General features: G+C 35.6%; 1 protein-coding gene across 3 annotated transcripts in view; it reads right to left on the reverse strand.

The window, feature by feature from the left end:
* Positions 1-6,788: 6,788 nt before the first annotated feature.
* Positions 6,789-13,217, reverse strand: part of Alg13 (ALG13 UDP-N-acetylglucosaminyltransferase subunit) — a 77,643-nt gene continuing 71,214 nt past the window's right edge. For all 3 annotated transcript variants that reach the window (XM_029556022.1, XM_029556023.1, XM_029556021.1), the window contains exons 24-26: positions 12,321-12,361; positions 10,539-10,716; positions 6,789-7,675 (exon numbers count right to left, since the gene is read on the reverse strand). In XM_029556022.1, coding sequence (XP_029411882.1) covers positions 7,410-7,675; positions 10,539-10,716; positions 12,321-12,361 — 485 coding nt within the window. In that variant the 3' untranslated portion in view covers positions 6,789-7,409. The remainder of the gene's footprint in view (positions 7,676-10,538; positions 10,717-12,320; positions 12,362-13,217) is intronic.

The following is a 13,217-nucleotide window of genomic DNA, read 5'->3' on the forward strand; positions in this document are numbered from 1 at the left end:
CGAGAGCCCTTATACTCTGTCATCACTGCTATTGTCGGCAAACCCAGCCGCTGCCCACTACTTGTCCATCCGGCGAATCTAGTCAGCCTATCTGGAGGTCTTCGTTTCAGGAAGGTCAGCTGTTCCTCATCTAGTAGCAATCAGTGGTTGAAGGGGAAAGAAAAATCTTCCATGACATAAATAGGCTGAAGGAATTCATGTCCATAAAACTAACCCTTCAGAGAGTTCTTGATGCAAGACAAAGAGCTGAAGAAAGGAATGACTATATCCAAGGGCTTGCAGAAAGAAATTTAATGAAGGTATAACTGTGGAAAAGTAAAGCTATATCAAGAATGTGAACAGAAATAAAAATGACAAGATTCAATACACATCTTTCATTAACTTTAAATATTAACGGACTAAACTCTCCAGTTAAATGACACAGATTAGGTGAATGGATTAAGAAATAAAACCCATCTTTTTGTTGTCTGCAAGAAACATTTCATTTTCAAGGACAGGTGCTATCTTAAGGTGAAAGGATGGAAAAAAATATACCAAGCGAATGGCACTAGAAAAAAAAAAAAAAAAAAAAAAGCAGGTGTTGCAATACTAACATCTGAAAAAATACTTTATCTAAAACTAATCAGAAGAGATAAAGAGGGCCACTTCATTCTGACCAAAGGAACAATAAACCAAGAAAATATTACAATCATGAACATATGTTTACCAAACGCTGGTGCACCCAACTTCATAAAAACAATATTACAGGACTTTAAGACCTAGATTAATCCCAACTCATTAATATAGGGGACTTCAACACCACACTGTCTCCATTGATAGGTCAACAGGGCGACAGAGAGACATCTGAATTAAACAATACCATATTTCAAATGGACTTAACAGACAACTACAGAGTATTCACCCAAGCACCAAAGATTATACTTTCTATTCAGCACCCCATGGTACCTTCTCCAAAACAGACCACATACTGGGGCACAAAGCAAACCTCAACAAGTACAAAAAATTGAAAGAATTCCATGCATTTTATCAGACCACAATGCAATAAAGCTTAAAATCAACATCGGAAGAAGCCCTAGTCACCACAGAAACACATGAAGATTAAACAACACACTCCTGAATGATGAATGAGTTAAAAGAGAAATTAAGAAAGAAAAGTATTCCTGGAACTAAATGAAAAGGACAATACAACACAACAAAACCTCTGGGACACGCTGAAAGCTGTCCTTAGAGGGAAGTTTATAGCTGTAAGTGCCTACATTAAAAAATCAGAAAGAACACAAATAAATGACTTAACACTGCAACTCAATATCAACAACCAATGAGACTCAAACCCAGCAGACAAGAAATAATAAAAAAATCAGAGCAGAAATTAATGAAATAGAAACAAAGAAAACAATACAATCAACGAATCCAAGAGCTGGTTCTTTGGAAAGATAAACGAGATTGACAGACCACTAGCCCAGTTAACCAAAAGAAAGAAAGAGCGCCTCCAAATCAACAAAATCAGAGATGAAAGGGGAAACATCACAACAGACACCAGAAAGATACAGAACATTATAAGGGAATACTTTAAAAACCTATATGCTACTAAATTTGAACACCTAAAAGAAATGGACGGGTATCTAAAGGCATGGGAACCACCAAAACTAAACCAAGAAGAGATTAACACCTTAAAAAGACCCATAACACAAAAAGAAATTGAAACAGTAATACAAAACCCCGAGAGTAAAAAAAAAAGCCCAGGACCAGATGGATGTACAACAGAATTCTATCAGACATTTTAAGAAGAGCTACATTCAGTACTCCTTAATTTATTCAAAAAGATAGAAATGGAGGGAGAACTTCCAAATTCCTTCTATGAAGCCAGCATCACTCTAATACCAAAGCCAGGTAAAGATACAACCAAAAAAGAAAACTATAGACCCATATCCTTAATGAACATAGATGCAAAAATTCTCAACAAGATACTTGCAAACTGCATACAGACACACATCAAAAAGATCAACCACCATGATCAAGTCGGCTTTATGTCAGAGATGCAGGGATGGTTCAATATGCATAAGTCAATAAATGTCATAAATCATATAAATGGGCTGAAAGACAAGAACCACATGGTTATCTCAATAGATTCAGAGAAGACCTTTAACAAAATTCAACATGCATTTATGTTCAAAGTCCTAGAGGGAATTGGACTGGAAGGAACATACCTCAACATAATTAAAGCCATATATAACAAACCCATAGCCAACATCATTCTAAATGGAGAAAAATTGGAAGCATTCCCATTGAAATCAGGAACCAGACAAGGCTGTCCACTATCTCCACGTCTCTTTAACATAGTGCTTGAAACATTTACAAGAGCAATAAGAGCAGGAAATCAAAGGAGTAATAATTGTAAAAGATCAAATTATCCCTTTTTGCAGATGATGTATTATATCTAAGAGATGCCAAAAATTCCACCAGAAAATTCCTAGAAATTACTAACACATTCAGTAAAGTGGCAGGTTACAAAATTAACCGACAAAAGTCTGTAGCCTTTCTATATACCAATAACAAGCAATCAGAGAACGAATACATGGAAACACTCCCCTTCACAATAGCTGCAAAAAAATCTCCAAATAAACCTGAGAAAAGACATTAAAGACAGTGAAAATTTTAAATCTTGAAAGTGATTGAGGAATACATCAGAAGGACCTCCCATGCTTATGGATTGGATAAATTAATATTGTGAAAAAGACCATCCTACAAAAATCCATGACAATTTTCACAGAATTGGAAAACACCATACTAAGATTCATATGGAAGCACAAAAGACCTTGGATAGCCAAAGAAACCCTGAGCACTAAGAGCAGTGCCAGGGGGATTACTATACCAGATTTTAAGCTATATTACAGAGTTATAGTCATAAAAACGTGGTACTGACACAGAAATAGACCCATATTGCAACAGCACAAAATGAAGACCCAAATATGAGTACATGCAATTTCAGCCATGTGATATTTAACAAAAGGCCAAGAACATTCACTGGAGGAAAGACAACATGTTCAGCAAACGGTGCTGGCAAAACTGGATCTCCACCCACCTGTAGAAGAATGAACCTAAACCCTTATCTTTCACCTTGCACAAAAGTCAATTCCAAATGAGTCAAAGACCTCAATGTAAAGCCTGAAACTCTGAAACTGTTAGAAGAAACACTGGCAAATCTTACATGAAATAGGTGTAGGAATTGATTTTCTAAACCGGACATCAATTGTTCAGGAAACAAGGTCAAAAATCAACAAATGGGACCTCATTAAACTAAAAAGCTTCTGTACAATAAAAGAAGCAACCAAGGAAGTGAAAACCCAAAGAATGGGAGAAAATCTTCACCAGCAACACATCTGACAACATCCAGAATACATAATGAACTCAAAATACAGAGAATCAAGATAGAAAGTAACCCAATTAAAAGATGGGCTAAGGAGCTGAACAGAGAGTTATCAAAAGTCGTCGTAAAATGGCTAAGAAGCATCTTAAAAGATGTTCAACATCACTAATAATTAGGGAAATGCAACTTAAAACCACTTAAAATTTCGTATTACCCCAGTCAGACTGCCTAAGACCAAGAGAACAAATGATACCAAATACTGGAGAGAATGTGGGGAAACCGGAACACTCATCCACTGCTGGTGCGGCTGCAAACTTGTTCAACCCCTATGGAAAGCAGTGTGGGGATCTCTTAAAAAACTACAAATGAACCTACCATTTGACCATTATACCACTCCTTGACATATACCCAAAGAACATCCTATTGCAGAGACACTTGTACATCCATGTTTGTTGCTGCTTTTTTCACAATAGCTAAGAGATGGAAGCAACCCAAAGTGTCCCTCAAGTGATGAGTAGATAATGAAAATGTGGTTCATTTATAAAATGGAGTTTTACTCAGCAGTAAAGATGAAATCATTCAATTTGCAGGTAAATGGAACTAGAAACTGTTATATTAAGTAACACAGACTTAGAAAAAAAATGATGTATATTCTCCCTCATATGTGGATCCAAGAACCAAATCCGGATAAGTGAGTCTGTTTCCAGACATAACTACAGGAACCAGGATAATGGAAAGGAAACAGGGAGGTAAAGGAAAAGAAAGAATCTGAAAGAGAAGAACAGTAGGAATCAGGGAGATATGGATAAAAATTGGGTTAGTTTTAGAGAGGGCAAAGAGAAGGGTATACAAGGAACCTAGGGGATAAAGGGAAAGAAGGAGCTCAAGAGAGGTGGGACCATAGGAGTGGGTATTATTAAGGGAGAAGGGGAAAATGAGGGCACCTTAATTGGGGAAACCATGATGGAGGGGTTAGACAATGCGAGAGACAAATAATGCCTAGCTAGTTTTAAAACCAGAGGGAAACATATTAGTGCAACAACCTACTGACAAATTATACATACCAGATCAAGAAATACATGTCTAGGCAAGGTTTATCTGAGAACTGGTCTTTGCCCAAGCTTTATCTACATGGCACACAGTAATTAAAAGTACCACACTGGTAGAACTAACCTTCTTGGATATTTAACAGACATACTTTGAGGCCTAATTTTGTCAGAGGGACCTAAAGGACAGATTTTGCTCCTTGCCCTCCTAGGTCGACTAGTTCCAGGGGACTATGAGCATCTCTCAAAATGTCCTGTAAATGTGGTGGGTCACCTCTCCTCTTGATCAAGGAGGCCGAGGAGACCCCACCAGATGGACTTGAACCACTGTCCAGTCTACAAAGAGGAGGGTCAACACAGAGGAAACATTTCCTCCATGCTTCCAGTGAAGCCAGCCACAGTAAAGCAGGACCTTTGACTTATCTTCACATAGGGAAAACTGGTAAAAGAAAGGAGCCAGGGGCTCCTCCGAAGCCCATGTGACCTCTGGGGAACAGATCCTCAAACGACCTTAAGAGTAAAGATAAATTAGTTTATCTGGGCCAACTGTATGGCCTTAAACACCCAAATGCAAAGTATAACCAAAGACTAGAGGGGCCAATATAATTTCTTAAGAGTCCATATGTATAGCTAAAGGCTACATAACAACGACAGATAGGATATCTTCTTTTGAGTTGTTGGCCAGGGTGGCCCAAGGGACTCCCAGATAGTAACCCAGTATAGAACTAGGAAAATGAACAGCAGACCCGAATCTTACCTAAATGAGTACTGACAACTGATTGCTGCTCGATGAGGAACAACTGACCTTCTTAAAACAAAGCCCTCTAAATAGGCTGACTAGATTCACCAAATGGACAAGCAGTGGGAACTGCTAGGGGTGCTGACAACACAGTGGACAGTAGCAGGGGTAACAGAGTGGAAGGACTCTAGTGGGGGGGAAGAGGCTATGGGAGGGTGCCATCTGGGAAGTTGGTGTATAGATAAGATGGTTTGGGATGTTCTGTGTCACACACACACACACACACACACACACACACACACACACACACACAAAATCAACAAATTAAAAAAAATGAATTGTATTTGAGGAAGCATAAAATATGTCTTGTTAATTAGTAGATGTGATAAACATTATCACTGAAATCTACCCAATGACTTTATAGACATACTAGACATACACAGGTGCCAGGGATCCAAGTGCAATCGATTTTGACTAGTAATAAACAGATACAAATAGATTAGAAACACATGCGCCAACATCTCAGCGTTATTAGGAAAAACAATGAGTCTTTCTTTAAGAAACAGTGTATTTTAAAATGAAATGGAGATCTTTTTTAAAGGTTAAAAATTCAATTTTATGTCTTACAGGGCTTATACTGAATTCAATAATGTATAACTGTATTAATTCAATAGCAAACCTAAAAATTTTATAGCCACTTTTGAAAGAGATGTATCTTTGCTCTGGAAACTGTTATTATGTTAAAGCTGTAATGATATGCTTCTTCTAAAAAACAAAAAAAGAATATTAAAAAAAAAAACTGAACATGGTGGCACATATCTACCTTCCCAGCACTAGGGAAGTAGATCCAGGAGGATTAGAAGCTCAAGAATATTCTTGGCTACACAGCAAGTTTGAGACCAGCCTAAGAGACATGAAACCCAGCCTCAAACAAACCCAGGAAAATAACTGGTACTCATTCAATGTTCAGTGTTTAAAAAGCATTGGTGGTTATAACTACTGCTCTTTAGTTATTTCTGTATTCTACTATCTTCACTACCTAGCACAGATCCTGGAATAGACTATGGCTTTAATGTGTTAGTTTGATTTAAGCTATTTCTAAACGGCTGTAACTTTCCACTTGGTTCAGTTAACCCACAGACAAATTCTAAATACTATGTAGTCTTCTCATTTTCAAGACCATGCAAGATTCTGTATTTTGCACACCCATTTCCTTAGTGCCACACCAAACATTTTCCAGTTCAATCTTGATCACCTCAGCCTCTACTGCATCCTTAGTAAGAAATGAGAGACTAAAATATTAAGTTTCAAGTGCCTGGTATAACCCATAATATCATGGGAAGAAAAAAATGTTAACAGCAGCAATAATTTGGACATGTAAATTAAAGCAGCCACAGACATGCTAGAGCTCCCAAGACAGCCAGCAGCTATACTATTTTTCTGGACTACTTTTAAAACTCGTATGTTTCTTTGTAACCACATTCCAGTGGCCTTACAACTTCTAACTAATTCAAGCTATAAATTCATTCTTCTGCAACCATAACATGAGAGAAAGCATGATGAAACAATTAAATGTCTGGTGTTCTCTTTGCTGCTATCAAAAAGCAAAAAAGAAGAGTCCACTCGTTTTGGCAATTTTAAATGCTAATTTTTATTTGCTGCAAATTGTGCAAAAGACACTAATACTGTGCAGTAAGTTACATAAATCCAGTATTATAACAAGAGCGTATGTGGCAAATATAAAGAGCACCATTGTGCCTTCAAAACTGATTACTATCACAGAATATAATTCAGTTCATACAATTTTTAAAGAAACCTGAAGAACTTTCATTTAATACTAAGTAAATACCCAGAAGCAAAGGCTCTTGGTTTTGTTAACTTTCTACAACAGTAGAAATCATTCCAATTTTAAACAGTTGGATAAGATGTATCATTTTTATACAAGAAAATAGCTTGCATTTGCTTCTTTTATCAATGGGCACTATCAGGCAATAAAATGTTCATAAACTGGCTGAGAGGCAACTGCCTACAACAAATTTGCTCAGTATAGGACTAATTGTATATATTCAGTTCAATTTCCTTATTCGTAACTCAAATATGCCTTTGTTTTAAAGAAATATTTTAAATCAAAAAATAATCGTAAAGACAGATACAATAATAACCATTCTTACCAACTAAAGCACTTAGAAACATAACACATTTTTATTGATCAAAACAGTAAAAATTGGCAGTAAAGAATACTTCATATTGCCACATCTTACATATTGTGAGGTGTATATTGCGATGGTGAATTAGGTGGAGCCATATAGCCAACTGGCCCAGAATTAACAGCACCACGAATTGGGGAAGAACCACCATATGCTGCACTAACTGGATGCCAGGAGGCAACACAGGGATATTCAGGAACAACAGCAATGCAGGAATCAAAACCTGGCAAAGGTGGCTGCCCATAAGGATCTGACATTACTGGATAATAGACTGCTCCATGAGGGACAGGTGCATCATCAGCATTGGGGAAAGCATCTGAAACAAAGAAGTGGTATAGTATGCTCTATTATAAAAAAGTTCACTAAATGTAAATGAATATTCTAGAGATCCATATGGTAAAGGGAGAGAATTGATTCCTGTGAGTTGTCCGGTGACAGCTACATGGGCACCAAGGCCCATGAGCACACGCATGAGCGTGCGTGTGAACACACACACACACACACACACACACACACACACACACACAAGTTTAAACTGGAGAGATGGCTCAGTGGTTAAAAGCACCGAGTGCTCTTGCAGAGGACCCGGGTTCAGTTCCTGGCACCCACATGGTGGCTAACAACCATCTGTTACTCCAGTTCCAGGGTATCTGACACCCTCTTCTGACTTCTGCAGGCATTGCATGACACGGGTGTACTTACACACATGCAGGCAATACACTCATACACTTAAAATTAAAATAATAAATAAAATAACTTTCTAGTATAGTACCTAACATTCAAACATCCACTGTGAACCACTTCGGAATGAAAAAAATCGCAGTTGTCTATATAACCTGGTATATACTTGAAGCTAGAGTTGTGAAAATCATGCTAAAATTATGTTCTCACACATGTCATTAAAGATTGTACCATTACTTTAATTTTCAGAACTTATGCTACCAGTTATAGTGGAAATACTGTTCTGACCCAGTTATTGTGACTATACAAATTAGATCAAAAGGGATCTTTTATCACTTGGACTACTTTAGATTAGCTCATTTGGGAAATTGAAACTGCTACAGTCTCATCATTTATTAAAATTAACAATAGCTATACAGAAGGTACACTGCACAAAAGTATAATAGAGATGGACATTTATTCTTTACTACAATGAGCTACATCATACTAATATACAATGGATAAGATTTTCCAGTATATAACATTCTAAAACCATTAGCATGCTTAAAGGGAAGAGGAAAGAAAGCAAACAAGTATTCCTATTATGTTGCCTGACATAGTATACTTACATATAAGATGCCTGTAAGTTCTCATAACCAACCCCCTACAAATCAGGTATTTCCAGTTTTACAGAATATTCGGCTTAGAGAGCTTAAGTAACTTAGTCAATATCACATCCAATAAGTAGCCATGTTGAACTGTGAAACAGATTTGATTAGTTCACATAACTTATTCTCCCTCTAAAAAGATCAAGAGCATGATCTAAATTCCCCTAAATTCTTTCCCATTTGTATTATAGTGAACTCATAGAAAAACTGTTCTTATAGTGTAACATAGTGGTTCTTAAACATTTAGTCTAAGAATCCCTTTATATTTTAAAAAGCTGATAACTCCCAAGCCTTTATGTGACCTATGTTTATTGTATTAGGAATTTAAGTATAAAAATAAGCTTAGTATATAAAAATAATTTTAAATAGGTAATTTCCAAAACAAAAAATTTGTCGAGTGCTGCCATTACTCTATATTTGTCCAAATGCCTAATGCATTAATTAACAGACAGTTGGATTCTTATTTATATACATATATATATTTCTGTATTTAATATATTATGCATTGTTTTAGTTCAAGTATATGAAGAAATCAGGCTTCACATAGACATGTAGTTGGAAAAGTCTTTTTTATTAATAAGCTTCTTGGACAACTAAAGCTAGTCTTTGATGATGCTACTTTAAAACTACTTGATAGTTTCTCAAAATCAGTAGCAAAGTGGATTTTCCATTGTTACATTAAAATCTATTGCATCTTGAAGTTTAGATAGTCTTTTACGAAATCAGGCATGGGAGACATCATGTGTTGCTAATTGGAAAACCAGTACTTTGGTGGCTTAAATGGATCTTGCAAATGTGAACACACTTCATTAAGCAATTTAAGAAATATGTCCACTAATAGCACCAACAATCTTATTAGAAAAATGGTAATTACTGAGAAGCTGTTAAGAAATTTACAAAAGCTGGGTATGGTGGCACACACCTTTAAGCTCAGCAGTCAGGAGGCAGAGGCAGAGGCAGAGGCAGGAGGATCTCTGAGTTCCAAGCTAGCAGCGGCTAAATGGTGACCCCATCTCTAAAAAAAAAAATCCCTCCAAAAACACTCCAAAAAAGTTTATAAAAACTCTATTTGAAAACCTAGAATTTTTCTTGACAGCTAATTAAACCAGTTGTTTTTCCTTTAAGTAACAGGTTTATACTGTCCATTTGAGAAAATGTTGGTCTGGTCAGATCAAACATTGTTTGTATACCACTAGAGTTAAAAAACAAAATTCCATGTCAGTCAGCAAGCAAGTAATTCAAGAACACAAGTACTTTTCCTTAATAATCACACTTCATTCAGTATGGAGAAGTATTTTGTGAATAGTTTCTATTTTTGTCATACAAAAGCATTAAATGTAATCATTCAAGAATAATGATTTATCTTGTATTTTTTAAAAAGGAACATCTTTGAATAAACATAAAATGGACAATTTGTACAAGTGTGTGGTAGTAAGAAGATACCTGTTGACCAGCACAGTTTGGTGCCAGTGCCTTGATTCTTTTCTGAGGGGCTAGCAATTTATTCACCATTAATTTTAATACCTTGAATGTAAATATAATGAACTCAAAGAATGGGCTGGCATTATAACTCAGTGGTAGAACTCTTGCCTAGAATACATAAGGCCTAGCCTATGTTCAATTCCCAGTACTACAAAGTGAAAGAACAAATAAAATTTTAGTATTGTGAATACTTCTGTCCTCATGAATCCTCTGAAGCATCTCAAGGACCAAAAGGCACCTACGTATCACATGTTCGGAACAGCCAGCCTAAAAGTATACAGATTTAATGAAACATCTGAAGGCTATAATTAAGTTAAACACAGTAAAATCCAATTGTCTTTCTTACTGGCAATCTCATTACATACTCACCACTTGTTGATGCTTCTGCCTGTGTGTCATCTGCTCGCCCTACCTCACTGTACAAGTGAGGAATAGTTTGGTCTACCAGAGGCTGCTCAATACAAACTGGATAATTCTCTACATGAAGCTGCTGCTGCTCCATGTGTGGCACATAGACCATGGAGTTCCAGTAGTTGTGATGATAGCACTGGAGCAAGAAAAGGCAACAACTAAATAAAACCTCCAAATCCTTATTGTTTCCTATTGTTAAAGTAGTGTAATTCCTAGCTTAAAGAAATAAGGTCTCAGTTTTCAAGTATTACATCATTTGACATTTACAAAAATTTTGGTAGAAGTTTAAGATTTTTTTTGTACCACCTGTGGCTCATATAGGAATTGATTTAGGAAAGCATGCTAAGGAAATCTGACATATGAACAGATTTGTACAAACATGCCATCTGTAGCATTATTTTTCAGAGTAAAGATTACTAAATAACCTAAGTATTCAACAATAGGGAACTGACATTTATTATATAGCCACAGCAGCAGAATAATACATGGGCAAAGAATCATGATTTCAAATATTTAAGGAAAAAAAGCTATTCATAATGAGTTAAACGATTAGAAAAATGTTTAAACAAAAAATTAGAAAGCTACAAGAAACTGTATCAAAATGTACAGTGGTTATACAGGTGATTTTTTTCTTAATACCTTCGTATTTCCCAAAAACACTATAATGAACACTACTAGTACTTTTAATATGAAAAAATACTAAAATATCTATTACTCATCCCTTAGTATTCTTATGATGTTAAACAGCAAGAAGGTTATTTGTTGAGATGGGCTTTCTCTGTGTTACTCAAACTACTCTGAACTACTTAGTTCAAATGATTCTCCCACCTCAGCTTCCTGCACTGTCATGACTAGTGAGGAGAATATTTCAAGTGTCTCAGTTTTGTGGATTATAGATAAAAGCTTCCACGTGTGACTGTAATAACTAATATAGCTGAAGCGACAAGTAATTTATCAATTTTTAAAACTATATTTAGAAAGAATATCTCAGAACAAATACCCAGTCCACTACTCTAATTTAGAAATGTTCTATTTGTGGAAAACAGTTTTCTGGAACATATGTCTAAGGTTTTAGGGAAATTATCACAAAGCACTATGAAGTATCTGAGCCTTATCTAAGAGACTATAATTTGCTATCATCTGCCATCTGCCCAACCTTAGTACACGATTCCTTTTCAGCAAATCTTACTGCATTAGTTAGAAGTGAAGTGTGTTTAAGGGAGAAAAATGATCCCTAGCTCCTCAAACCAGAAACACCTTTTAGTGATAAAGATATATATTAGTACCTACACCTCTAAAATTCAGGGGAGTGTTTGCCAAGCATCATTGACCATGTGAGTGTTTTAAAAATACAGTTATTTGAATGTCTTTCAATTAAGTCTCATTATTTTTCACAGAAAATGTATAAATATTAAGTATAGAGAATAAATAATCCATTTGTTTTCAGTATGTAATAGTAAAGGGTTGGCATATAATGTTGAACATGAAGGCTAATATATGTGAAGTTGTACTGCTTAGAGTCCAGTCCCCACTCTCCTGAATTTAACACTACATTATAATAAGAAAAACTGAGCCACACTAAAGTAGAGAACTGGCCTTTATCATTTTCAAATCTCTCTTAACAGAAATATGATTTTTAAGGCCTCAAATTGTTCTTGGCTTTTTAAACTTCAAGATTCTGATTTTTCAAAAGAAGATTATAGTTTATGATTTATCAAAATAATTTTAGCATACTCCTACCTGCAATCCCAAATTGAAATAGTACTGCAAAACTTTTGTATCTAAAAGAAAAAAAATTGTAAGAATGACATAAGTAATTTGATAACTTAAAAGTTGTTCTCTAAGCATTATTAAAATTGATATGATATAATCTCACATTACTACCACCCTCAATTCTATTTTATGGTAAAAGACTGTTTTTTACTTACTATAGGTAAGATCATTTTCTGATGCAAGGTTTTAACCACCAAAATACAAATTCATTTCTTTTCTTAGTATTAGGCAGATGCTATAGGAATGCCATTCTGTGAATACTGATGAAATAGCTAGAAAAGGTATTTTCTTGCTTGTCTCAAGAGGAAAATTTTAGATCAACTGTACTATATGGGCAATCATTTTAGCTCTCAGTTCTCAGCACAAGTACAATAGAAACAAATGTTCCACCAATGCTGAGATTAATGAGGCGTACTGAGAAAACTAGCAAACTACGAAAGAATTCTCATTTTCACTCATAATGCACTACCACCAGAACTCCAAAGACAAGGTGTATTGAGGAAGGTAAATGAACATAAGTTATAGCCTAAGATAGTAAAACTTCTTCAAACACTATAGAACCTAACTAAAATATTTCATTAACCAAAGCTAGATGTATGTTAGAAAAGGTATGTTCATAGTATTATTGTTTTACTTGCATTATTTTCATACTGGGAATCGATCCCAAGGCCTTTAATGCAATGAATAGGAATTCTACCAACAAGCAAGATCCCCAGCTCTGTTTGGAGTACTTTTATTATATCAATAAATGTATTTCAACTGAATAACGTGGGGTTCATTGCATACTGTTATTAGATAACTTGAGTACCACTAACAGATGAATTCCTAGACGACATCCTTTTCTTTAGAGTCGCCCTATGGAAA

Source organism: Nannospalax galili, unplaced genomic scaffold, assembly GCF_000622305.1.
Source record: "Nannospalax galili isolate Female #2095 unplaced genomic scaffold, S.galili_v1.0 scaffold25, whole genome shotgun sequence".
NCBI lineage: Eukaryota > Metazoa > Chordata > Mammalia > Rodentia > Spalacidae > Nannospalax > Nannospalax galili.